Raw genomic sequence first — 26486 nt, forward strand, 5'->3', positions numbered from 1 at the left:
GGATATGATCATGATTTCTACCTTGGAACTCCATTAGATGAGCCAATACCTTCATTTTCACAGCTCCTTGGTTTATAATCTTTTTGACAACTTGTTATTTTTTTCATTACTTTGTATTGACTTGCAATCTCATCTTGTGTTTTCTTTCTTTTCTTTTTAGCTCTTCCAACCTGCTTGTGAAAATAAGGTTGGGCAATCACTTCTAGGCCACATTCGTTTACCTTTAACTTGTTCTATCTTAAATGCATACGTATTTACCATGTTTTTAGCTTGTAACAGTTAACCAACTCTCTACATTCATACATGCTTGTGACTTTCTGTCATACCCGAATTGAATGCAACATCATGCTTACAAGGTATACATGTCAACTCCCACTGCCTACATGAGAAACTTATAATGCTAACATATATAACACATTGCTCATCAAAGGACCACTAAGCCGATACTTTGTATTTACTGTATCATATAGGAAAATAAGTACAAACATTAAACTACAATAATTAAAACGAGTTTATACTTATGTTTGAGAGTGATGTGGGTACCTTTTGTCTTGCTGTGACAAATGTGAATTAGAGTTACGTTAAGGATCCAGATCGTCATCCAAGATCGATATTACTTTTCAAACCTTATTTTTTCATTAGGGTGCATTCCCTTCCAATCTACTCAACTCATTGTCACATCAGTCTCATATCAGCTTTTCTTTTTTTTTCTTTTTTTATCTTTCCCAACCTACAACATATGAAAATCTTATCTTTTCCAACCTGCTCAACCTATTTGCCAAATTGCCACATCATTTTTTTATTTAATAAATTAAAAAATATAAAATAAAATAAAACATAATATTTTTTTCTTTAAAATAAACTTTTGCTAACTTAAAACAATTTCTTTTTCTAAAATAACATTTATATAGAAAAGAAAAACAAAAAAAACAAAAAATAACATTGAGTGGGAGAATGAATTGTAATTTACTTTCGATATATATATATATATATATATATATATATATATATATATATATATATATATATATATATATATATATATATATATATATATATATATATATATATATATATAGGGTTAGGATAGTTAATTCCTTTCTTTTTTAAAAATATGAATATTTTAAATTAATTCAAATTTAAAAATCCGATTTATTCTGTCAGAATGATAGAATGCCAACCATAAACTAGTAAATATATTTTTCGATTTTATTCTGTTAGAATGACAGAATGTCAACCATAAACTAGTAAATACATTCTGAAAGAATACACAAAATCAATTCTTGAACTAATAATATAACAAATAATTACATTGTATGGTTGTGATTCATTGAATAATAACAACATTCTGAAAGAAATGATTTTTAAGCAACACTTTATACATTGTAGCATAACACATTCTGGTATAATACACTCACGTTCTATATGTTTTCTTCCTTCTCCACATCAATGTTAGCCTCTTCAAAACCTAAATCCACAAAGAAAACATAATCAAGTTTCAAAAATTAAACAATTCAATGCATTCTAATAGAATAAAAACTATAAATTATGATAGAATGTATTAAAGACTATAAAGTTTGACAAAATATAGTAGAAAAATAAAAACTATAAATTCTGACAGAATGTAGTAGAGACTATAAAGTCAACCATAAATTATCACAAATTCATTATCATTTAAACAAATATACTTGTTGTGAGATTGACAACAGAAATTGGAATTCAAAACCACAAATTGAACCAAAACAATACATAGACAAATTAATTACCTTTTTAAACAATTACATAAAACATGTGTTGCTAGTAATTCTGACAGAATGCATATCACAAGGTTAAATTCTTTAGATTCTCTTTCAAGCATTTCAACAAACACTTGTCATGCATTTTCATCAAACAAGCCAAAATCCATCTAAAACAATTAATGAAATTAGAATAATAATATGGGTGCTAGGTATGTATCAACAAAGACCATGATCCTTATAAATAGACAAAGAAATCATCAAAAATATGTTAAAAACCAATATGCATGCAAACAGAAACATTTTAAAGAGGAAAATACAAAACATACATTTTTAATCATACTAATAATGAATAAATTACAAAAAAATAGTAGCAAATACAAAAATCCAATTATAAAAGAGATTAGCAAAAAAATTTAACTATTTGATCGTCTAGCATTACTTTTAAAGATAGTGAAGACAAAAACAATTTTAAAATATTTGTCAAACTTATTTACGCATGTTCATAAACAAATCGTAATATATAATATAATTTATTTATTTCAAGAACAAGACTAATTTGTATTACCTAAAGCACATTAGAGAAATTGATTTTTGTGAAATCGAGTGCCGACAATAAAAGAACAGAGGATGTGGCTTTAAAAAAATTGAAATTTACAGATAGAGATATTCTATAAGAGATTAATTTTGATAAAACAAGAATTTTTGAAAAATTACCTTGTAACTACAAGATGTTCTTTTGTTTCTAACGCATAACTAACAAATTGATGGTCTTTAGATCGAGCAACAAATTGGAGGCCTTTGAATCAGCAGTAGCAGAGATGATTTGGAAGGCGGCCAATGGTGGAGATGATTTGGAAGTCGCTGAATTTCTTCTCTGTAGTGGTGATGTTCCAGGCAGGAAACGAAGGTGGAGGATTAGGTCAAATATATTTACTTTATTTCCATAATTGTAGGATTTCAATTAAATGATTTCCTTAATTAATAGTATAAAAGGTCCAAAATACCCTTTATTGATTTATTTAATTATTTATTATTTCTTGAATTCTCATTGGTGCATTTAGGCACACAATATTTGTTGAAAACATTTGAACCTAACTATATATATATATATATATATATATATATATATATATATATATATATATATATATATATATATATATATATAGGTAGGTTCAATTGAGAAAATAAAAAAGGTTGAGAATGAGGGAATCATTTTCAGCCAATCATTTATCTAACATGTTCAAATTAAAAAAAATACGCGTGTCCATTTTCATTAAGGGTATCTTTGTAAATTAGCAATTTTTTTTACATAGAACTTACCTGTTCGTGTTATCAGGTTCCAATTTGATGATATCTTTATATCGTTTGAATCGGATATGAGGAATTCATTATCAAGATTATTTTCTTTATATAACTCGTTAGCAATTATATGTTTTCATTCAATTAATCGTGAAGTTTTGCATCTGTGTTTCAGTTTTCTACTTCTTTTTCAGCTTCCGATTTGATCAGGTATGTATATCGTTTGAATCAGATAGATTGGAGTTATTTATATAACTCGTTAGCAATTATACGTTTTCATTCAATTAATCGTGAAGTTTCGCATCTGTGTTTCAGTTTTCTACTTCGTTTTGAGTTTTCGATTTGATCATGTATGTATATCGTTTGAATCGGATAGATCGGAGTTCATTATCAAGATTATTGCTTTTTATAATTTATTTGGAATCACGCTTATTATATTCCTTTTGGAGTTGTTTCATCGGAGTTCATTATCAAGATTATCAAGTTTCGAATATGTATTGGAGTTATTTCATCGGATTTTTGTTAAGTAGTTTGAGATATTTATTTCATTAGTTATATCGTTGTAGTTTTTACGTTCTGTACTGAGAGAGATTGCTTAATTGCATCATATGATCATATATGATTTAAGTTTCTTTCAGATATTTTGTACGTTGAGGTGAGATATATTCGAAATTAACCAGGTTTTCATCTTTACGACTTTTTTTGTGAGATATATTCGATATTAAGATTGTTTTTGTTTATTTATATAGATCATTTGGTGTATTATGTCGAATTCTAGTGTTATTGATGGTGATTTGTATTCTTCTATGAGTGAGAGTGAAGAAGAAGATGTTGAGAACTCATTTTTTGAAGGTATCAGTTACTGAATTATTTTGTTGTTTTTAATTTTGTTGATTTTAATTTTGTTGATTATCATTTATTTACATATGAATATGTTAATATGAATAAAATGTTATCTTATTCATATATGAATAAACGTGTGATAATTGTAATTTCGAATTTATTATTTTTTTTTCGTTTTATTCATATATGAATAAGTTATGTTTTATTTACATATGAATATGTTAAAATGAATAAATTGTTGTCTTATTCATATATGAATAAACGTGTATTAGTTGTAATTTTGAATTTATTATTTTTTTCATTTTATTCATATATGAATAAGTTATGTTTTATTTTATATATTTTGAATCCTCATGAATTTTATGTATTCATATATGAATGTTTAATTCATATATGAATGTGTTTTGTTTTATTTATATGAGTTTTATGTATTCATATATATTATTGTTTTATTCATGCATTATTATTTTAGGTGGTGAATCTTCAAGTTCAGTACATGATGCATAATATTTTGATGATATAATTGGAGAACATGTCTGTAAGCCAGATGTACCTGTTCAACTAATTCCTTTTAAGGGTTTAATCTTCAAATCATTAAAGTTGGCTATCAAAATGTATTCTGAGTATGCTGAAATTGGTGATTTTGATGTTAGACTGAGCACAAAGTTAAGGTTTGATAACAAGATTATAAAGAAGAAACATGTTATATGTAATCGTGGTGGTAAACAGAAAAAGAAATCTTGTGACACATTAGGTACAAGTGGTGTTAGGAGGAAAGGAAATTCAAATTCAAGAGCTATTGGTTGTCAAGAAAAGATTATATTTGAATCTGTGTATGGAACTCCAGATTATAAAGTTTTTCAGTTTGCTGAAGTTCACAACCATCCACTTGAGAAGAGAAGCGATTTAAAAAAGGCGAGACAAATGTCATATTCAGAAAAAGATTTTATTGTGTGTGCTTCCACATCAAAAATAGGTCCAACTATGGCTCATAAGTTGAGGGCAAGTCTGAGAGGTGGGTATGAGTTTGTAAAGCCCAAAGTAGTTGACTATAAAAATTTAAGGAGAGATATCAACAGTGTTATTGGTTATAAAGATGCCCAAATGATAGTAAACACAATGAATGACCGTCGAGCTTACTATACAAATTACTCATTTGAGTTTAATTGTCAAGAGGATGTTTTGGACTGTATGTTTTGGGCTGATGAAATGGAGAAGACATATTATGCTGAATTTGGTGATGTTATCTTGTTTGATGCGACTTTCCGAACAAACAAGTAAGTTATTTTATCTACTTTTGTTTATAGCTTATTCATATATGAATATTTTTATATTCACTTATTAATACATCAAAAATTGACTCTAATGAACATTTTTTGTGTGTTAGGTATCGAATGGTTTTTGTTCCGTTTACTACTATTGACCATCATAAAAAATCGGTTACTGTTGGATCTGGGTTGCTAAGCAATGAAAGCATCGAGTCTTACTCTTGGTTGCTTAAAGCATTTCTTAAAACTCATGGGAAAGAACCAACACTGGTTTTAACTGATCAAGATGCTGCAATAAAACAAGCTGTTGAGAATGTGTTTCGTAATTCAAAGCACCGATTATGTATGTGGCATATAATGAAAAAGTTGAAAAAAAAGGTATTATTTTAATATATTTCAAATATATTACTTATTAGTATATTCATTTATGAATATTTATTTTACTTATTTTTATTTATTCATTTATGAATATTTTTGTTTTAATACAGATATCAGATGATTTATTTACAAACATAGACTTTAGAAAAAGGTTTTCGAAGCTTGTTTGGGACATTAGTATGAAACCTGATGTTTTTGAGGTGAAGTGGGGTTTGCTTATGAAGGAATTCAATCTTGAAGACACAAGATGGTTTAAAGACATGTTTACAATACGTGATTCATGGATACCTGGATATTTTAGTGATATTCCAATGTGTGGTTTGATGAAGGTTACATCGAGGTCAGAGAGTATGAATTCATTCTTTAATACATATTCAGAAAGTGGGAACTTACTTTTGAATTTCATGATGAATTACGACATTGCCATTCAAAAGCAAAGGAATACTCAACGAGAGCTTGATACGGCATCAAAGAAAGCATCATATAAAATGCAAACACCTCGAGAAATAGAACTGCAAGCATCAAAGGTTTATACAAGTACATTATTTTTTGAGGTGCAAAAAGAAATATATATATATATAAAGCATGTTTTTTATGTACGTACTCATATATTGGTATTGAATATGGTTGGGAAGTTTACATTGTGCAGCACAACAACAGTAAAAGTGATTTTAAAAATGAATTTAAGGTAATTTTACTTGTTTTTTATGAAAAATGTAATAATATTCATATATGAATATGATAATATTCATATATGAATATCAATATTCATATATGAATATTATATGAATATATGAATATATATGAGTGTTGATATGAGTATTCTTATATGAATGTAAATGTGTAAATTTTGTTTATGCATCAGGTTGAAATAAAAGCTGAAGAGAAAGAAATAAATTGCAGTTGTGAACATTTAAGTGTATGGGTGTTTTATGCAGACATGCTTTTACAATAATGATGAGATGTGGTGTTAAAGAAATTCCTGAAAGGTACATTTTGAAGAGATGGAGAAAGGATGTGATATCAAGAAATTATCGTTTTAGTTCTGTTCAATCCGATTCAGGTGATTGTGAGAATGTAAAGCTAGTCAATGATTCATATTATAGTTTTGAATCATGTTTGGATATTGTAAGAGATGACAAAAAGAGATTGGTTTTGTTTGCTGAGAAACAACAAATGTTGTTGAAGGAATTTGAGAGTGATTATATTTCTCCTGGATTGAAAAGCAAAACAGATGGTGAAGTCGTATGCAAGCTTTTGGGTGTTACTATTCCTATTCCAGAAGAGATTAATATTCATGTTCCTGAAGTTCAAAGCAATAAAGGTTCTGGAATCAAGAAAAGAATTCCAAGTGCAGGTGAAGTAGCATATGAAAATTCTAAAAAAGAACATAGAATGTGTTCAGGATGTGGAAAGCGAGTTCCACAGAATTTACCTACTTGTCCAGAAAGAGTTGGGGCTGCTAAATCAGCAAAAGACAGTTAGGGATTTTTTTTATTCATTTATGAATATATGCAGATAAAAAAAATAAACAATAATATTCATGTATGAATAAAACACATTTATATTGATATGGTAAATTGATATGTTGATATTTGTTTTTTAAATTACTATAAAATAAGTTATATTGATATTGTAAATTATTTATAAATGAATATAAATATGTGAAATTTGTTATACTAATAAATAAGTAATATTCATATCTGAACTTTTTTATGTTAATATCTGAACTTTGTTATACTAACATATTACTTTGAACTCATAAATGAATATATCATATTCGTATTCATTTATGAATAAATAAAAATAAATTTTGAAAATATTTGAATATAAAAAAATGACATAAATAAGCAAACTTGTTTCTACTAATAAGTTAGTTATATTCATATATGAAATTTGTTATATTCATATATGAACTTTGTTATACTAACATATTACTCCTAATTTAATCATAAATGAATATATCATATTCGTATTCATTTATGAATAAACATAAATAAACTTTGAAAATATTTAAATATAAAAAACTGACAGAAATAAGCGAAGTTGTTTCTATTACATAATCATTCAACACAAGATAATAAAAGTTGTTCATAAGCATTTCACAAAATATTAAAACGATGTTCAACAATATTTAACAAACCATTTAAAACCTGTTTCGCAGAATCATCTTACATGTACTTCAAATCCATTTATCTTCAACACAAACTATTCTATAGCATCACACTTCAACATTCTTTCATCTTCACAAGCAATCATTAATATTCTTTTAACATTTTTTGAATTGTTTGCATAGCCTTGTATGCATGATCAGTACGCACTTTGAATTCAACTTTTTGATATTTTTCAGCAAGATCCAACACCTTAGCCTTCAACATGTTAATTTTAGCATTATGTGTGCATATCTTTGCCTGAGCTTCTTTAAAGTAGTTTGCTGAACTGCACTTTCTTTATGAAGACCTGGTTTCCACTTTGAGAGTGGTTGTCCCATATAGGTCTCCATATGTCTCATTGCAAAGACCCCACAATCAACTTTGTTTTTAACTGTTCTCCATGACATTTCAAGTCATTGGGGTTTGATACTTTCTTTTGAGATTGCATTTTCTCTTGGATGGTTTATTTCTTTAAAGTATCTCACAAACAAAATTTTCTGATCATTAAATAAAATAAAAGTTAGATATGTAATAAATTGGTTCTTTTATGTTGTTGTGAACTGGGTACATACCAAAGGTTTCATTATTACTCCGTATTTCCCTTCATAATCCCCCTCAACTGCACTATTGTCTAGAATTTCAATTGACGGTTTCTTTAAGTTGAAGACAATCACAAAAATGTTAGCACTTCTAACAACTGGAAAGAATACATGTCTTTATGTATATAATGGTAAGTATTTTGTTGATAAAATATATATAAAAAAACAACTTTAATTAACATACCATGTCAATATCTTTTATGTTCAATATTTTTTTGTACCCATTGGTACTGTCATGAAAGTTCTCCTTGAATTTTTCATACTTTCTTTCACCAGACAATGTTGAAGTTAGATAAGCAGTCTGTAACCAATATAATCATATGTGAATTTCGGTTGAATATATATAATTATGTTAAATAATACATCATATTTGTATAATCATATGTGAATTTAAGTTGTAAAAAAATATAATATTCATAAATGAATACATCATATTGGTGTATTCATTTATGAATAAGGAAGGAATTAAGGTTAGAACATAAACTTACAGAAACTCCAACTTTCAAGAAGAGTCTGTATGGTGAATTTCCAAAATCCCTTTCCAGTTCTTGGTGGTTAAGTAAATCAGACCAAGTGTCTAAAACTTCTCCAAAAACCTCTGTGTTTGCATATAGACTTTCCATAACTGCTCTTTCTGCTATCTGACCATATTTTGTCTGGACAACCACATCTCTGCAAATATATAATCAAAATGTCATAGATTATTATCTATATAATAATCATATATGAATGTATATAAAATAAAGTTACTTACGATGTATTGCCTTGTAAGTTGAACAACCATTCACAGACAATACTCTGCTGATGTGTCAGTTTGGGTTTTGTGTCTGTTATTCTGCATTTGAAAGGTGATTTGAAAGCATCAGCAAGCTTCTTCTCTCTTGGTTGATCCAGATCATGCTTTGATGGTCCTACTTCAGTAGGAATTGATACAGAGATTGGATTTGGATTAAGAACATTTTTCTTTGCTAATCTGATAACAACCTTCTGATGGTCGTCTTTGATTTGTTTCTTTGTAAGTGCTTTTCTGGTGAAGATTCATTAGATTTTTTACTTGAAGTTTGATCTGAATCTTGACTGAGACCTAGACTAAAGCTTGGATGAGTATCTGCATGCCAGGAGATTTATCATATAAATAGTTGTAAGTTAATTATAATATTTGAGTTTATATTTTGAAATGTTTATCCAAATTGTTACCTCCTTTATTTCCTTTTGTCTTATCAGCTTTTTCTCCTTTCTTGTTTTGATTTTCTGACTTTTTCTTTCCTAAAAGATAAAGAACTGTGATTAAGTAATTCATATGTGAATAAGTAATGTATTCATTTATGAATAAGTAATACATATCATTATTTATGAATAAGTAATACTATATTTTTTATTTATTCATATATTGTGTTATTCATTTATGAATAATAAAACTTACTATATTCATTTATTAGTGAATCAACTATTTACCTTTATCTTCTGTATTTCCTTTTTCAATTTCTTTTTGTTTTTCTTCACCTCCATCTTTCGTGTTCTTAGCTTCCGTTCCTCCTTCATTTCTATCTTCAGAGTTTTCCTTGTCTGAAACATATACATCATATATGAATATTTTTAATTTTTTATTCATTTATATAGTATATTATTCATTTATGAATAAACAATGTTATTAAAAAAATCAATATAAATATTGTAATATATTTTAAATCATTCATTTACCTGTATCATCTCCCTTTGTTTTTTCAACTTTTGTTCCTTGTTTATGTACACCTTCTGATTTTTCCTTTTCTACAAGAGTATTAGTTTTCCTGTACTCATTGGTGACCCTGGTCAAAATTTAACAAACAAAACTGTTATTGTGTACTGATATTTTTATATTTTTTTTAAAATAAAATTAAGACAAAATTTACCTATATCAATATTATCGAAAATAGTTTTCATTTCAGGGTGATTCTAGATTTCATCTTCTTGACTATTTAAACTTGAAACTCCAATTCCAAGGACATTGTCCACAATGTTGTCAACAACTTTATCCAACAAATTTTGATTTTCAGTTTGTTGAATAGTCTCTTCATGATTATTTGTTTCCTCAGCATGATCATCTTTTTCTTCTTCATCATTCTGATTTTCATTCCTCTTTGCATCTTTCTCTTTTACTCTAATTTCACCTTCTTTTTGATTCTTATCCGCATCACTCTTTATTCCTTCATTATCTGCTTCATTTGAATCAAGCAAATAATCTACTTCTGGTTGACTTGCACCATTATCACTGTCTTCTTCACCATTTCCCTCTTTATCTTCATTTTCTGTTTGATCATTTGTTTTTTGACCCATTATTGGTGTCAAATTGATTCCTTCAACTCCAATTTCATTAATTGGAAAATTAAAAAGTGTTGTGCTTTCAGTTTTTTCTTCAACAATCATATTTTTCATCTTTTCTTTGAAAATTCTAAAACTTTCCTTTTCAGGGAACTTTGTCATCGCATCATTAAGCTTTGAATTCAGCTTTTCCTTCATCCTCTCAAAACTATTAATCATTTTTGATATTTTTAATTCATATGCCTATGTAACAAAAAGAAGTATATGATTAGAATTTAATATAATAATTTAATGTAATCATATATTATTAACATGTTAAAACTAATTACCTCAACAGAATGATCTTCATCTTTATCAGAATCACTGTCTTCGAGATCTGTATCTCCTTCATTTTGTTCATTAACAAATTCTTCGTTTAATTCTCCAACTCCAAATCTACCTTTTTCTTGTTCAATTGTCTCTCGATATCTAATCTTCTCTGAACTCCAATAACAAATTGTTGGACATTTACGTGTTACTGTTAAAGCTTCTAAGTGGATGTTATCAGCATAGAACAACTGCACATAAATGATAACTAATTGATATTCATATATGAACAAGTAATATTGTTTTTTACTTATTCATAAATGAATAAGTAATGTAAAGCATTACGTGTGAACAAATATATTTTTCTTATTCATATATGAATATTTTCTATTAGATTATGAATAATCAATATTATTAAAAATTGAGTATAAACATTATAATAACTTACCACCAAGAAAGCTGAAGGTCCAACAAAGAAGCTGTTATCTGAGTAAGGTATGTATGAGTTTTTTGTTTTGACAAGACAGTCCAAAACATAGCTGCACCAGTTTATGTTGCTGATATATGTTTTTCTTGAAATATAACACAAGGGAAACATGTTGCATCTTCCCATTGATGTTGACTCGCAAAAAGTGTTGACAAAAAGAACTAAGAAGTTCAATTTGACATTGAATCAGCTTGTGTGGTAGAAACAATAACATTTTTGATTGCACTCAGTCAGATGATTGAATCTTTTTTAAATTGTTGCTTCCATTCATCATAACTTGTATCATCCTTAGGCCATTGATCCAGTTGTGTAAGTTTGGTTCCACCAATTGGTATGCCCAACATGTCATGAACAGACTCTGTTGTTACTTTCAATTCCTTTCCTTCAATATCTATCACCATTCTCTCAGAATCAAATTTTTGAAGAACATAAAATCCCAGCTTCAGTGGTATATTCGTGATTTTCATTTTTAACAAAGCTCCAAAACCCCTAGATCTTACAGATTCCTTTTGTTCTTTGCTCATCCCAAGGATTATAGATAGTAATGCCTCTGGTGAACATCTGTTTTTCATTGAGTAAAATTCTTTTACCATTGTTTTTTTTTGTCTTTTATGATTGGTGACTCCTTTTTTTTTTGCCTTCTTCGATGGATGACTACTTTCAAAATCAGAGTCTGAATCTTGTAGTTGTTGTTTTTCAGGAGTTTTCCTTTTTGATGGACTTTCCTGCTTTGATGCTTCATTTTCTTTGGTACTTTTGTTTCTTTTTTATCTGGGAATGAAAACATATAATATTAGAATAAGTTACTGATATATGAATATGATATATGCTCGTTGATTTATTAATATTTATTTATTTCAAAAATATAACTAATATATACAATTTTATTATATATGAATATATTAGATATGATAGGAATTTTGTACCTTTCGCATTTTTCCTCTTCTGCATTGATCTTTATTCTCTCATTTTTGGTGAATCTTTATCGGAAATGTTAGTGTTCTTACCTTCATTCAATAGTAAGTAGAAGATAAATGAGTTTGATATTTACGAATGAATATTCGAATAAAACATATGTATTCATATTTTTTTATTCACATATGAATATGTTTTGTTATATTCATATGTGAATAGAACATATGTAAGTGATTCTTGTTGTATTCACATTTGAATAATGTATGTATGGCAGCAAGCTATGTTCTATTCATATGTGAATATAACATACATATTCACGAATGAATATTCGAATAAAACGTATGTATTCATATTTTTTTATTCACGTATGAATATGTTTTGTTATATTCATATGTGAATAGAACATATGTAAGTGATTCTTGTTGTACTCACATTTGAATATGTATGGCAGCAAGTTATGTTCTATTCATATGTGAATATAACATACATATTCACGAATGAATATTTGAATAAAACATATGTATTCATATTTTTTTTATTCATATATGAATATGTTTTGTTATATTCATATGTGAATAGAACATATGTAAGTAATTCTTGTTGTATTCACATATGAATAATGTATGTATGGCAGCAAGTAATGTTCTATGTGAATATAACACACATATTCACGAATGAATATTTGAATAAAACATATATATTCATATTTTCTTTGTTCACATATGAATATGTTTTGTTATATTCATATGTGAATAGAACATATGTAAGCAATTCTTTTTGTATTCACATATGAATAATGTATGTATGGCAGCAAGTTATGTTCTATGTGAATATAACATACATATTCACGAATAAATATTTGAATAAAACATATGTATTCATATTTTCACATATGAATATGTTTTGTTATATTCATATGTGAATATAACATATGTAAGTGATTCTTGTTGTATTCATATATTAATAATGTATGTATGGCAGCAAGTTATGTTCTATGTGAATATAACATACATATTCATGAATGAATATTTGAATAAAACATATGTATTCATATTTTCTTTATTCACATATAAATATATTTTGTTATATTCATATGTGAATAGAACATACGTAAGTAATTCTTGTTGTATTCACATATTAATAATGTATGTATGGCAGCAAGCTATACATATTCACGAATGAAAATTAGTTTTGCTTGTGTTCAGAAGTAAACAAAACATATTTTATTTACCTTTTTGATTTGTTCTTGGTTTTCGTTTATATGTATTCTTCACTGTTGGTGTCGTTTCTGTAAGGGTAAGTAGTTAATATTCGGAAAACATAAGCAAAATGTTAAGTAACGTTTGTATTTTGACCGAATAGTTTTGAATAAAGATGAAAAATGAAGAGATGATGTAAAATCATTTATATATCAAATAATAATAGATGATTCTTACAAAAATTTCAAGTAAATAAAGTAATAACGAAGGAGGGTTACGAGAATGAACGAGTATCATAAATTTCAAGTAAAATTGAAGTAAACAACCTTTTTTGAAGAATGAACAGTGTGAAAACAATGTTTTTAGTTCTAAATCAACTAATAATTTTCGAACATTACGAGAAATTTCAAGTAATCAAGTGATAATTTTAGAAATGATTCGAAATCGTTAAAAACTCGAGAAAAAACGCCGATGGTTACCTTTCATTGTCAAGAGTGAGGAAATGGTCCCGTTCATGTTTTCATCGGTAGACATTTTTCTTCGTTTATGTTATTTGATGCTTCTGCAAATGTGTTTTTTCTTGTCGATTGTTCTTCAAATGGTTTTCGAGTTATGGTGTATCGAAGAGGGAATGGTGCTTTTCTGTCGAGATTTGACGTGATATCAAATTACTCAAGTGCACTGACGGTTTAATGTTTTTTTATTATTAAAAATTTGCCACCGCTCATTAATGTATTTGGATTATTTACAAGTTTGCCACCGTGTGTTTTTTAAGCTCATTAAATGATTGGCTGAGAATGGTTCCCCCATTCTCAACCTTTTTTTTTTCTCAATTGAACCCTCCTCTCTCTCTCTCTCTCTCTATATATATATATATATATATATATATATATATATATATATATATATATATATATATGTTACAAACTTATGTAGAAAAAAAAACAAATAAATAAAATGTCACGGTTGCATATATGCTATGCCTCTTATTTTTTTCTTTGAAAATTAAATAAAAAGGCGGTGCATAACCCACAAAGCAAATAGATAAAGGGTGTGTTTGACACAGAGCTTTTGGAAGCGTTTAGGAGCTTCTAGCTTTTAGCTTTTGATAAAACGCTCTAGTTTAAACAAAAAGCTTCGTTTGACAGTATGAGCGTTTAACTTTTAGTTTTAACAAAACGCTCCGATTGTAAAAGCTACTTCATGTAGCATTTAACAAAACGTTCCTGAGCTTTCGAAATCAATTTCCATAATTACCCTTTAAAATATATTTATATATTTATTTATTTTTAATCAAGTGTCCTTTAATGTAATTTTATATATTTCAAAAGCTTCCAACTACTTTTGCCAAACATTCATATAACAAATAAAAGTTACAGCTTCTCGCTACCAGCTACCCGCTACATGCTACTAGCTACCCGCTACCAGCTAACCGCTACCCGCTTCCAGCTAAAAGCTACTTTTGCCAAACACGCCCAAAGTTTCTTTTGGTTCTAAAAGCCGCTCAAACTAATTTTTCTGTAGCCCACTTAAACCGCTTCCACTGAATGAATGACAAACCGACAATACCACCCAAAAAACTTACAACCTTCGTCCCCATTCCCTTCATTGAGAAGCGAGCAATGTCAACGAAATCTACAAAGTCAACAAATCCACATCTATACATTCTTCCTTGAGCTTTAGAGAAGCATCCCTGATGGTGCATCTTTGTTGTGAACATGCTTGGATTACCTTTTGTATATCATAACAAAACCACAAATCTCAATAAATATTGACATATAACATGCAAGCATTATCATTCCCCTATGTTCCAATGACCAACTTACCATAACTAACTTGTATATTTAAATCGCATCCATGAGCTCGAATGTTCCACATTGACAAGAACTTTGTAAAAAAAAGGGAAAATGACATAAAATCCCTTAAGTTTTCACAAAAATGTCGGTTTTACCCTTGGATGTGTTTTAGGTCCAGTAAAGCCCGGAGTTTTGGGAAATTTGTTCATTTTTACCCTTGTAGCAGGTTTCCAAGTAACCTACCGGTTACCTAATGCCAGTAAAGCCCTTGAATTTTCAAAATGTTCAGATTTACCCTTAAGTTTTTCAAAAATGTTCGGATTTACCCTTACCTTGATTTTTATTTTGATTATTTTGATTATTATTATTATTATTATTATTATTATTATTATTATTATTATTATTATTATTATTATTATTATTATTATTATTATTAGAGTAAATTACTGAAATCGTCCCTATGGTTTGGCCAAAATTGCACGTTTGGTCCCTAACTTTTTTTTGCACTCGAATACTCCCTGTGGTTTGATTTTGTTGCGTTTTTCGTCCCTTACATACATAAAGTTAGGGACCAAACGTGCAATTTTGACAAAACCATAGGGACGAAAAACGCAACAAAATCAATCCATAGGGATGATCCGAGTGCAAAATAAAAAGTTAGGGACCAAACGTGTAATTTTGACCAAACCATAGGGACAATTTCAGTAATTTACTCTTATTATTATTATTATTATTATTATTATTATTATTATTATTATTATTATTATTATTATTATTATTATTATTATTATTGTAACATCCCAAAATTGAAGTCCAAAAATTTCATTTTTAATTAAGTTGCTCATAAAACATTTACTAGGAAAATATTGAATCAACACGTCATCTCATAAAATCAAGTATCATGTTTCAAACCCACAACATAAGCAAATAACATATCAGAGTACAATCCCAGAAAACACCGTTCGAAAAATCAAATGTGTGTGTGATGCCATGCTACGCCGCCGACTCCTTCCCCTTAGATGAAGAGGTACCTGAAACCAAAAAATGAAACCGTAAGCATAAAGCTTAGTGAGTTCCCCCATCATACCACATACCATACAATACCATCGGTATCTTTCAACCGGTAATCGCCATTGGTATCTTTCAACCAGTAACTGGGGACTATTCCACCTCCTACCACTATCATACAATAGCAAGATATAAGCACACAGTCAGGCATATCCGGGTACTGACCTACCCCTTGGTCCTAAGGACCACTATCAGGGAAACTATCCCTATCATGTATCATACATATATAACTCATAACCAAATGCATACCAGACCAAGATAAATTATCACAAAGACAATTATCTTCTAAATACTCCTTAATGGTGGGCCGACATTGTGGCCTTAGACCCACCCCTACTGGAAGGTAGCTCACCTCATACAAGTAGCTGCTGATAATCAGTGCGGGAAACCTTCGTCCGCTGCTGCTCCGGAAATCCTCCAGCTACAAACCCCACAACACTCAGTTAGAAATGGATCTCTATACTTAGGGTAAAATGACCATTTTACCTTCAACCAAGTCAAGTCAAATTCAAAGTCAAAGTCAACTTCCAGTTGACCCAACTCGCCGAGTTGGGTCATCAACTCGCCGAGTCCCTTGCTCTCTACTTGTCCCCATCCGCGACCCTACTCGTCGAGTTGGGCCTACAACTCGATGAGTTCTTCTCCCATTCGAAGGCCACAAGGAAACTCATCCGACTCGCCGAGTTTGAAGAACAACTCACCGAGTCCCACGAACAGATCTCCTACTCGCTTCCAAATCCTCACCAGGGCATTCTTTATGAGGATTTGGGTTTCTGGGACTATTGCTACATGCTAAGTTGCTAATTCCGCGAGCAGTGACGAAGGGTTGGACCTTCTACACTTAAACCCCTCTCAACTCAGTAACTGTTCATATGACTCGCCGAGTTTGAAGAACAGCTCGTCAAGTTCCAGGCAATCTTCATAGGACTCGTCGAGTGGTTCATCCAACTCGCCGAGTCTAAGACCATCTTCATAGGACTCGCCGAGTTCCACTTTGGGACTCGCCGAGTCCCTTCAACCCACTTCCCATACAGACCAAATCTGAGACATGCAACGCTTCTAAACCATAGATCTGTGTTCCTAGGGCATGCTTATCATGTAAAGTTGCAAACTTTACGTGCATGCATGGCCCTATAAGCTCAAAAAGGCAAATCCAAGCTCTTTATGAGGTCAAACACTTAATAGGGACCTCAATCACTTCAACCACAGAAACTTTACACTTCTAAGATGTCCATAAGGCCCAGATCTGAAGTCCTTTCAGAACATAGAGCATAAAAACATAGAGTTTAAGGTTTTAGGGCTTAAAACCCACACATTAGGGACAAAAAGGGGATCTAATGAACTAAAGATCAAGGTAGGAACTTTTCTACCTGAATGGAAGCCTTTCACAGAGTAGATTTCAGATCTACTTCCCCTCCTTGCACCCTTCAACCTTCTCCTTCTTCTTTTAAGCTCCAAACTTCATTCACAAAGCCAAAATCACTCACAAGAACAATATGAGGGCTAGGGTTTCGCTCTACAGCTCTTCTGGAAGTGTTAGGGGAAAGGGAGGCCGAGTTAGAGTGTTTAAATAAGGTGCACACTCCTGGATTAGGGTTTTTGTCCGAACAACAGCTTACTCGCCGAGTCCGGGACCCGACTTGGCGAGTCCACAACTTAAACCCCATGCCCATTCCCGCTTCTACTCGGCGAGTCGATTCTCTAACTCGCCGAGTCCAAGGCCAAGATGCAAAATGCACAAGGAATTAAATAAGAGAATACGTACCAAGAATCATGTGCTACAATTATTATTATTATAATTATAATTATTATAATTATTATTATTATTACGTATTTTAATACATTTTAATGTATAAAAATATTTTATACATACATTTTTAAATGTATACAAATATTTTTATTAATATAAATATATTTTTAAAAATATATATACTTGTATTTGGTATTTATATACATTTGAATTACCATGTATTCCATTAAAAACGTATTTATATATTAAAAAAGTATTTATTTGTATACAGTAGGTATAAATATATATTTATTTCATATAAAAATATATTTATATTAGTACAAATATTTACATACATTTAAAAATGTATGTATAAAATATTTTTATACATTTAAAAATGTAATAATAATAATAATAATAATAATAATAATAATAATAATCAAAATAATCAAAATAAAAATCAATGTAAGGGTAAATTCGAACATTTTTGAAAAACTTAAGGGTAAATACGAATATTTTTTGAAAATTTAAGGACTTTACTGGCATTAGATAACCCATAGGTTACCTGGAAACCGACATAAAATCAGTTGACATTGGTATTACATTATTCTATTAAAACATAACAATTATAATACATAATTAATTATTTCTTTATATATTAACAATACTAGTTTATAACCCGTGAAACCACGGCTACAAAAATAATTAAACTTTAACAGTTAAAACACAAAATTATTAATCAATTATTATCGTTAATTTAAATAAATATGTGAAATTATATCACCTTATAATTTATATTAATTTTATTTTAATTTTTATTGCATTGTTATTAATTTATTGTAATTAAAGTGAAAAATTTAAAATTTGAAATAGATAATTAATAGGTTGACAAATGACATGCATTAATTAAGAGGTTTAATAGGGTGACACATGGCAAAAAAAAGAATAAAATGTGTATTAATTAGAAGACTTAATATGATGACACATGTCAAAAAGATATTAAAACTATTCTTTTATTAAAATAGGGATTTTAAATAAAAACGTTTACTAAGATAAAAGTGAAAATGTAATGTATATATTTACAGTTTTGGAATATCAAATTTAATATTTAATTCATTTTAAAGATCTCAAATTAGATCATTATGATTATATATTTTTATTAGCCAATTTCCTATTTTTCCTATTAAATATTGAACAAAATTTGATAAAAAATAAATAGCATAACACTAAATTAGCATGCTCACCAACAGTGTTATTGTAATGTAAACAGAGCATTTTGATTTTATGTCGTCCACCTGAATAAAACAATTATTTAATCACAATGTCAATTTCCCTTAGCAAATTGTTGCATATCAACAACAAGCAACTTCTTTAACAAATAATACACATATATTTGTCACTTAACCACGCACACAATTAATATAATAAGCAAAATCTTCACCTATATGTCTTATTAGAATATAATATCATCAAAGACTAATCTCATAAAAATAAACTAAATTCAAAATCATTTCTACTCACGTAAGTCAAACCACAACATATGATGTTGATCCATTCCTAGCTACTACCCTTGTTTGTACAATTTTAAAAACTTTCCTTCTTCCCCTTCATCATCTGTGACGCGATGCCCTAGGATCCATATTGGGTGGTGGTGGTGCACCATATGCCATGTGTGGTGGTGGTGGTGCAAGACTAACTGGTGTTCCTACCGCTGGTCCTACCGGTTGTCCAATTGTTGTTCCGCCATACATATTGACACTGACACCTGGCGCTTGTTTGGCGTTTGTTGGCGGCTGTGGGACCGACACGTCACCATTGTTGACACTAGTGATGTCATGGATGCTTGATCGCCTCCTGTCTTTGTTCATGGAGTTTAAACGAATGAAATATTTTTGTGCATGACTTGCTACTTGTGTTGGTGTCCGTGTCACCACATAATTTCTTGATATACTCCGCCAATCTCCTTTCCCATATTTCTCCAAACCAAGAAGAAATAACCTGTAAAAGAATTTACTATACTGTTAATTATATATGATCCTACAGGGTCACACTCACATATAAAAAGCATTAAGTATTTAGTCAAGGAACAAATATGTTACTAAATACTCATTATTTACTCAAGGAACACTAGTCATATTCCAACATAACAACAATAAATGGAAAATAAAACTTCCTCGTCTTATTCTTTGATTTTGACACTTGTCATGATCCAGTGAGCAAAGGATAAGTAGGAATATTTAGTAGTCTTATTCTTTGATTTTGACACTTGTCATATGATCCAATGAGTAAAGGATAAGTAGGAATATTTAGTAGGAGGATATTAAATTAATGATTCTCTCGCAATAAATTTAAGGAATATGTAATACATAACTAACCTGTGTTCATCTTCAGTCCAAGCAATCCCCTTGCGTCGTTCTTGATCTGACTTTGAGGCTTTACCTCCATGATTATGATTGGATTCATTTGTGTTCTGAGCTTTCTTACTGGTCCCACTTCCACCATCATTACCCGCATGGCTTTCTGAGTCATCATCCAAAGAGGAACTATAACAAGGCAAAGGAACAAGTCCAGATTCAATTCGATCCAAATCCTCCATTAACATCTCGTAATGACGCTTAATCTCTTCGACTGATTTCCCTGGAACATCGCCAGCAATTTTCTCCCATCGATTCTCATCGTCTTCATCAGGGTAATCAACCAAAGCATTTTCAAAAGCTTTATCCTGCTCTCTACTCCATATGGAATTGGAATCTTTCACAGGTTCATCAGCCATTGTATGTAATTTGTTAAATCTAGTTCAATTAACCCCTACTGATGACAAACAAAATGAAACCACAAATTTGAGAAATATTTGAATGTCATTAAATCAAAGATGTAGCATAGCAACATATAGGCGCAAGTAGATCATGGTCGGTATAGTTCAATGGAAATTTAGGGTTTTGGTGTATACCCAAATGTACAAGAGCCGTTTTTTGTAATCAAACAAAGAATATGTGCTCAGAAACTGTAGATTGGATAAATGAAAGAAAGAGGAAATGGAATTTAAAAAAAAAAAAAAATCTATTTACGATGTCAGCAGGAATACGAAAAAAAAAACGATCTATTGCCATTACATAACAATAGTTTTTCACCGAAACAACAGAAAATTTCACCAATCCTTATGTTCTTATTTTTCTTTTTGTACACTCTAGAAATGTACCTAGTAGAGAAGGATTTTATCACCCATTGTAGAATTAAAATCAAGACGCTTATAACTCAACTGGAACTAAATCAAGAAATGAAGTATGAACAAATACCCTTTGAATTGATATGTGATCGGCATCAGCAGAAAGCTCGACTGAACAGCAGTCTCTTGTTTTTCTTCGATTAAACCCTAAAACTGATTGAAGTGCCCAAATTAGGAGAAGTGAGGTGGAGGCGGTGGATCGGTTTTTGATATAAATGTAAAATTGCAGTAAAAAGGAAGAGTGATGACGACAGAATGACCCGGAAGAGAACTCAAGTTGTGAATTGGCGATGTCAGATATTTTTATCTGGGATCTTGTATATATAGTATATACTTCCTCGCTTCAAATTCGGCACAAATCGTTGACAGTGGTAACAAAATTTTCGTAATTGGCAAAAACGAGGTGGAAACAAGCAATGAGCCAAAAAAAAAAAAAAAAAAAACTTTGGTAACAAAATCTTCATATGATAATATGAGCATTTGTATTAAAAATCGGAAAATTAAAGTATTTTTTTTTCTTTTAAATTTAAACAAATAATTTAGATAAATAAATAAAGAAAATCAATAAATCTTTAATTTGGTAATTTTGAAATTATAAGAAAAGTTCATTAATAAAACTAGGTGTGAGACTCATGTATTACATGAGTCTATTTAAAAAAAAAACAAAATTATAAATATTTGAGAAGTTTGAATTTATAAGAAAAGTAAGAAAATATTGAATTATAAAAATTAAAATGTTTTCTTTTCTCATTTAAATTTAAACAATTAATTTAGATAAATAAATAAATAAAATTAATAAATCTTTAATTTAGTAATTTTGAAATTAGAAGGAAAGTTTATTAATGAAATTGATATGCATTTAAATAATATTTGAAATTTAATAAAATGAAAAAAAAAACCATAAAATGACATGTGGAATAAAATTTAATTTAAAAAACCACAAAATTACATGTGGTAAAATAAATGAAAATGTAACATGTGACAAAAAGATATTTATTTATTAGGGATGATTGATATGCATTTATTATTGCATTTAAACACTATCTAGAATTTAATAAAATGAAAAAACATAAAAAGACATGTGGAATAAAAATTAATTTAAAATAATCACAAAATTACCTATTACAAAATAAATGAAAGCATGACATTTGACAAAAAGATCTTTATTTATTAGGGAAAATTATGCTTTACATGATGATTGTACTGTACAACATTTTAAAGCATGAACTATTGTATATGGAAAAATATTATTGTGTACGGACCAGCTCCCATTAAAAATTTACCGACTACAATAACTTTTTAGTTTAAATATCTACTCTAATAAATGAAGTGTTTTTTTTGTCACATGTCACACTCTTATTCAATTTGCTAAACGTCATTTTATGGTTATTTTAAATTAATATATTTTCCACATGTCATTTCATGGGTTTTTATATTTTAATAAATTCCACATAATATTTTAATGTAATAATTATAATAAATGTAGTAATAAATGAATATCAATTTCATTAATGGACTTACCTTCTTATTTCAAAATTCCTAAAATTAAAACTCATTAGTTTTTTTTGTTTATTTATTTAAATTATTTGTTTAAATTTAAAAGATAAAAAACATTTCCATTATAATAATTCATTATTTTTCTTATTTTCTTATAAATTTAAAGTTTTCAAATATTTTGACCTTTATATGATTTTTTTATAATTAACTCATGTAATACATGTGTCTCCCAACTAATTTGTACGAAAAAACAACTACAATAATTTTTTAGTTTAAATCACATGTAATAATTATAGCTATATACATTTTATTGATATAAAGAAAACATGATTTTTTTTTTCGGATTAAAGAATAATTTGTCCTTGCGTTTTGTGTGTATATATATATATATATATATATATATATATATATATATATATATATATATATAGAGAGAGAGAGAGAGAGAGATAAAGAGGTAGGTTTTAATGTTTCTCTAATTTATTGTGTGCTATAATGCACCAATAAGAATTAACTAAAAATTAATGCATAATAAATGATATACATAGTTATAATTCATTTTTATTGAAACTAATTAAATTCGTCATTAATGTCAACAATAATATTCTTTCAATAATGCACTTTCATTCTTCATATTCGATGCAAATTTATTTTATTTTAAGTGTCTGATCCTGAAACAAAAAATAAACTCATATATAAAAACCTAGATACGAATTTATTCTGAAAGAATGTTATTGCTGACATTAATGAAGAATATAATTAGTTTCCATAAAAAAAATATAATTATGGATATCATTTAATATCATTTAATATACAAACAATTATGGAAATCATTTAATATATGTCTTTACTTAATTAAATAATTATTTAATTTTATTAAATTTCTATTGGTGCATTCTAACACACAATAAATATGAGAAACATATTAACATATATATATATATATATATATATATATATATATATATATATATATATATATATATTCACAATTCACTATGTCTATGGTTTAGTTTTATTGTGATTTCCGTTCATACCAGACTTAAAATAACTATGTTATCCTCATGTATTTATTTTTTTAAAGTTATTGGGGCTTGTGGTTCCCATTGACTTTATGATACACAATCGTGGTGGTTGTACCTTTCAAGTGTATCAAAGACGGTAGCCCATAGAGAAGTTTGACTAGTTCATTCTTATCTAGTCGAGTTGGGTGATGAGAATCAGATGTGTTAAATACTTATATATCATACATTGCACTTATTTATACTTTGAAGATACATTACAATAACATCTATGGGTATTTGTACTACAAACTTGGATTTTGCATGTTTTATCGAGTTACCAGCGTGTGAATAACTCATACTTTTTTTTAGAATGGCAAACACATACACACTATCCATCTTACTCTTAAATTGGTTATTTTGTTTCCAGCAAGACTTGAACTGCACCCTCTATATATGGCTGAACAAACAAACTCAAGCTTTATGACATAATTTTCTTTCAATGTTGTGCCTTATTTATGCGGTGATGGGATACAGTGGCGTGGCGTTCAGAATGGAGAGGAGAGACAAATGAGATGGTCTGATAATGGGAATGAGGAGTTGAGGACATAGTTTGATGCTTGAAGTTGGTTTCTTTTCGTATTGAACTGATGTAACAAAGTAACACCTTGAAAGTTGTCTATATTGTTGTTACTTATGATTGGCATACTCTATGAAAATTTGGTTGTGATTTTAAAATTCAGTAAAATATCCTCACCTTTCCAAGGGTGTTACAAGATTTGGAGTAGAAGAACATCTATTAGTGGTTAACTCTACAACTTTTTCTTCAAATATCCATCAGGGTTTGTCAATTCCTTCATAACGTTACAAATTATAAAAATGGACGAAACTTGTCATTTTCAGCATATCACTGGGACGACAACTATAATTTACCCTAAAAATAAATCATGATCAAAACCATGGTCAAACCTAAAACAAAATCAAACCAAACCAAACCCAAATCAGTTTTGTAACTCAAGAACTTATCATAATTGGTGTTGTAACTTGTAACTCAATTTTTTATTTCTCATTTCCACAAGTAATCACACAGAAAACTCAAACATGATGTCTAAATTTTTTGGAAGAAAAATATGCCTAAAAATGCTTAATTCATCTATGAGATAATGGCTTTACAATTCATATGTAAACCTGCTGCAATAAAATCAAAACAATTATATGGCCATGATTCAATTCAATCCCTTTACTTTTAATTTCTTTCTCATTTTTTCGGATCTGACTGGAACAATTGAGCATTGTTATACATATTCATTTCATCTCTGCTTCTTTCTGCATAATAATGTTAGCAATTCTGCAAGCAAAAAAAAAAGTCGAATGTTCAGCTGGAGTAATCATCATCTTGAATAAACTGTAGATTACATTTATACCTTTTTCTAAGGTCTCGAACAGCATCAAGAATTCCCATCAGTTGTTTCACCTTCACATTTTCATGGCTTTTCTCACTTTCAAGAATCAAGCTTGAGAACTTCACAACTGTCATGAGCTCAGCTTCAGTTTTGTTCAGATGCTGATCAATACGATCCAACAAGTCTCTGTAAGAAGTCAACTCGGTCAAGCTACTGATCAGGTCACTATCACTATCAAGAACTTCCAAAGATTCTTGAAGATTGGTGGGCATGTTATAGGTTTTATCTTGCAGTTCTTGATCATCACTAGAATTCAGCAAATCCTTTTCAGAAGGTGCAGACACAACCCTAACTGGAGATGTATCATCTTCTGTTTCAATTTCAACGTCTTGACCTACTGTCCCAACAAGCTGCTGTTCTCGCAGAGATATTGCCTAACACCAGATTGAAGGAACATCAAATGAATACTCAAAAGTGATGTACATGGAATGTAGCTTCTAAATCTCGAAATTGGGGATAGAAAAGGTTAATGGATGAACAGACCTCGATAAGCTTAGTTGAGAGTTCATCAAGCAACTCGATTCGACTTTTTGTCTTCTCTAAAGCTTGCATTGTCTTCTTCTTTTGGAATAGCAGATCTCTGGCATCGTTTTCTTTTCCAGTTTGAACACTAATGGCTGCCTGTCTTTGAAGTTTCTCTGCTGCTTCAGACAAGCGCAACAGCCTCTGTCTTGCTTTATTAGCTGAGATAACCATATTCATCACTTCTTTAATGAAGGCTTGTTGCCAAGGGGTTTACCTAAAAGGAGCATATGTTTTTGAAGCTAAAAGTGATATGATTTACAGTTAAAGCCATATGAAGCTCTTTTGTTTACAATGAAGATTGTATGTGGGATCCAATGGTGAAACCTAAGATTGTATGTGGGATTCAATAAGGTTTACCTTTAGCTCTGGTGTTTGAAGCCTCAAAGTGAAGCTGATCGAGTTGATCTCGTAATTGATCGGTGTCGGTTCGAGAAGCCAAGCAAACTGTCCTCGCCGGAGAACACCGGTGAAGAAAGGTTGCAGCGCCGGTTAGCATCATCGCTCCCGGAAACATTATCCTTGTGCCCTCGTTCCGTATATAATTTTCAATTTATCTCGACTTTTGGTTAATATTCTTCCCTTTCATATTTATTTATCATTTTTTTATTTTTAAAGATTTTATTTTTCAATTTTAATCTTAAATATTTTTATTTGCATTATAAATTAATTGATGAAACTTATAACAATAAAA

General features: G+C 29.4%; 4 protein-coding genes across 6 annotated transcripts; 2 read left to right on the forward strand and 2 right to left on the reverse strand.

Moving 5' to 3' along the window:
- The first annotated feature begins 2503 nt into the window (after nt 1–2503).
- LOC111914558 (protein FAR1-RELATED SEQUENCE 5-like) lies at nt 2504–6485 on the forward strand. The gene is made up of 8 exons (XM_052770837.1): nt 2504–2646; nt 3079–3159; nt 3236–3251; nt 3791–3893; nt 4414–5161; nt 5272–5530; nt 5641–6057; nt 6396–6485. Exons 1-8 carry the CDS (start codon nt 2504–2506, stop codon nt 6483–6485), a joined length of 1857 nt encoding a protein of 618 aa, XP_052626797.1.
- LOC111887721 (uncharacterized) lies at nt 6485–7015 on the forward strand. The gene has a single exon (XM_023883888.2). It carries the CDS (start codon nt 6485–6487, stop codon nt 7013–7015), a length of 531 nt encoding a protein of 176 aa, XP_023739656.2.
- Nucleotides 7016–19475: 12460 nt separating this feature from the next.
- Nucleotides 19476–21714, reverse strand: LOC111914634 (transcription factor SRM1). Of its 3 annotated transcripts, none has more exons than XM_023910331.3 (3): nt 21380–21714; nt 20459–20891; nt 19476–20081 (listed from the first exon to the last, which is right to left on the reverse strand). In XM_023910331.3, exons 2-3 carry the CDS (start codon nt 20854–20856, stop codon nt 19694–19696), a joined length of 786 nt encoding a protein of 261 aa, XP_023766099.1. In that variant the 5' UTR covers nt 20857–20891; nt 21380–21714; the 3' UTR covers nt 19476–19693. The 3 variants fall into 3 exon arrangements, with proteins under 3 accessions (XP_023766099.1, XP_023766098.1, XP_042756855.1); XM_023910330.3 differs by having other exon boundaries at nt 20459–20894; nt 21380–21713; XM_042900921.2 differs by lacking the exon at nt 21380–21714 and having other exon boundaries at nt 20459–21373.
- A 3115-nt stretch (nt 21715–24829) lies between these two features.
- Nucleotides 24830–26344, reverse strand: LOC111914636 (uncharacterized). The gene is made up of 4 exons (XM_023910332.2): nt 26153–26344; nt 25754–25953; nt 25232–25644; nt 24830–25155 (listed from the first exon to the last, which is right to left on the reverse strand). The coding sequence occupies exons 1-4, from the start codon at nt 26307–26309 to the stop codon at nt 25113–25115; spliced, it is 813 nt and encodes a 270-aa protein (XP_023766100.1). The 5' UTR covers nt 26310–26344; the 3' UTR covers nt 24830–25112.
- Nucleotides 26345–26486: the final 142 nt, after the last annotated feature.

The sequence above is a fragment of the Lactuca sativa genome, chromosome 4 (assembly GCF_002870075.4).
Source record: "Lactuca sativa cultivar Salinas chromosome 4, Lsat_Salinas_v11, whole genome shotgun sequence".
In the NCBI taxonomy this organism is placed as follows: Eukaryota; Viridiplantae; Streptophyta; class Magnoliopsida; order Asterales; family Asteraceae; genus Lactuca; species Lactuca sativa.

Bases quoted from the DNA above. Each gene is read 5' to 3' on its own strand.
- LOC111914558 (XM_052770837.1), top strand. From the start codon at position 2,504: ATGGTCTTTAGATCGAGCAACAAATTGGAGGCCTTTGAATCAGCAGTA. The intron at 2,647-3,078 runs GTGGAGGATTAG...TCGTGTTATCAG, and splicing joins GTTCCAGGCAGGAAACGAAG to GTTCCAATTTGATGATATCT. The intron at 3,894-4,413 runs GTATCAGTTACT...ATATAATTGGAG, and splicing joins TGAGAACTCATTTTTTGAAG to AACATGTCTGTAAGCCAGAT.
- LOC111887721 (XM_023883888.2), top strand. From the start codon at position 6,485: ATGATGAGATGTGGTGTTAAAGAAATTCCTGAAAGGTACATTTTGAAG.
- LOC111914634 (XM_023910331.3), bottom strand. From the start codon at position 20,856: ATGGCTGATGAACCTGTGAAAGATTCCAATTCCATATGGAGTAGAGAG. The intron at 20,082-20,458 runs GTTAGTTATGTA...ATTCTTTTACAG, and splicing joins TGGACTGAAGATGAACACAG to GTTATTTCTTCTTGGTTTGG.
- LOC111914636 (XM_023910332.2), bottom strand. From the start codon at position 26,309: ATGTTTCCGGGAGCGATGATGCTAACCGGCGCTGCAACCTTTCTTCAC. The intron at 25,954-26,152 runs GTAAACCTTATT...TGGTTATCTCAG, and splicing joins TTCAAACACCAGAGCTAAAG to CTAATAAAGCAAGACAGAGG. The intron at 25,156-25,231 runs GTATAAATGTAA...TTTTGCTTGCAG, and splicing joins GTTCGAGACCTTAGAAAAAG to AATTGCTAACATTATTATGC.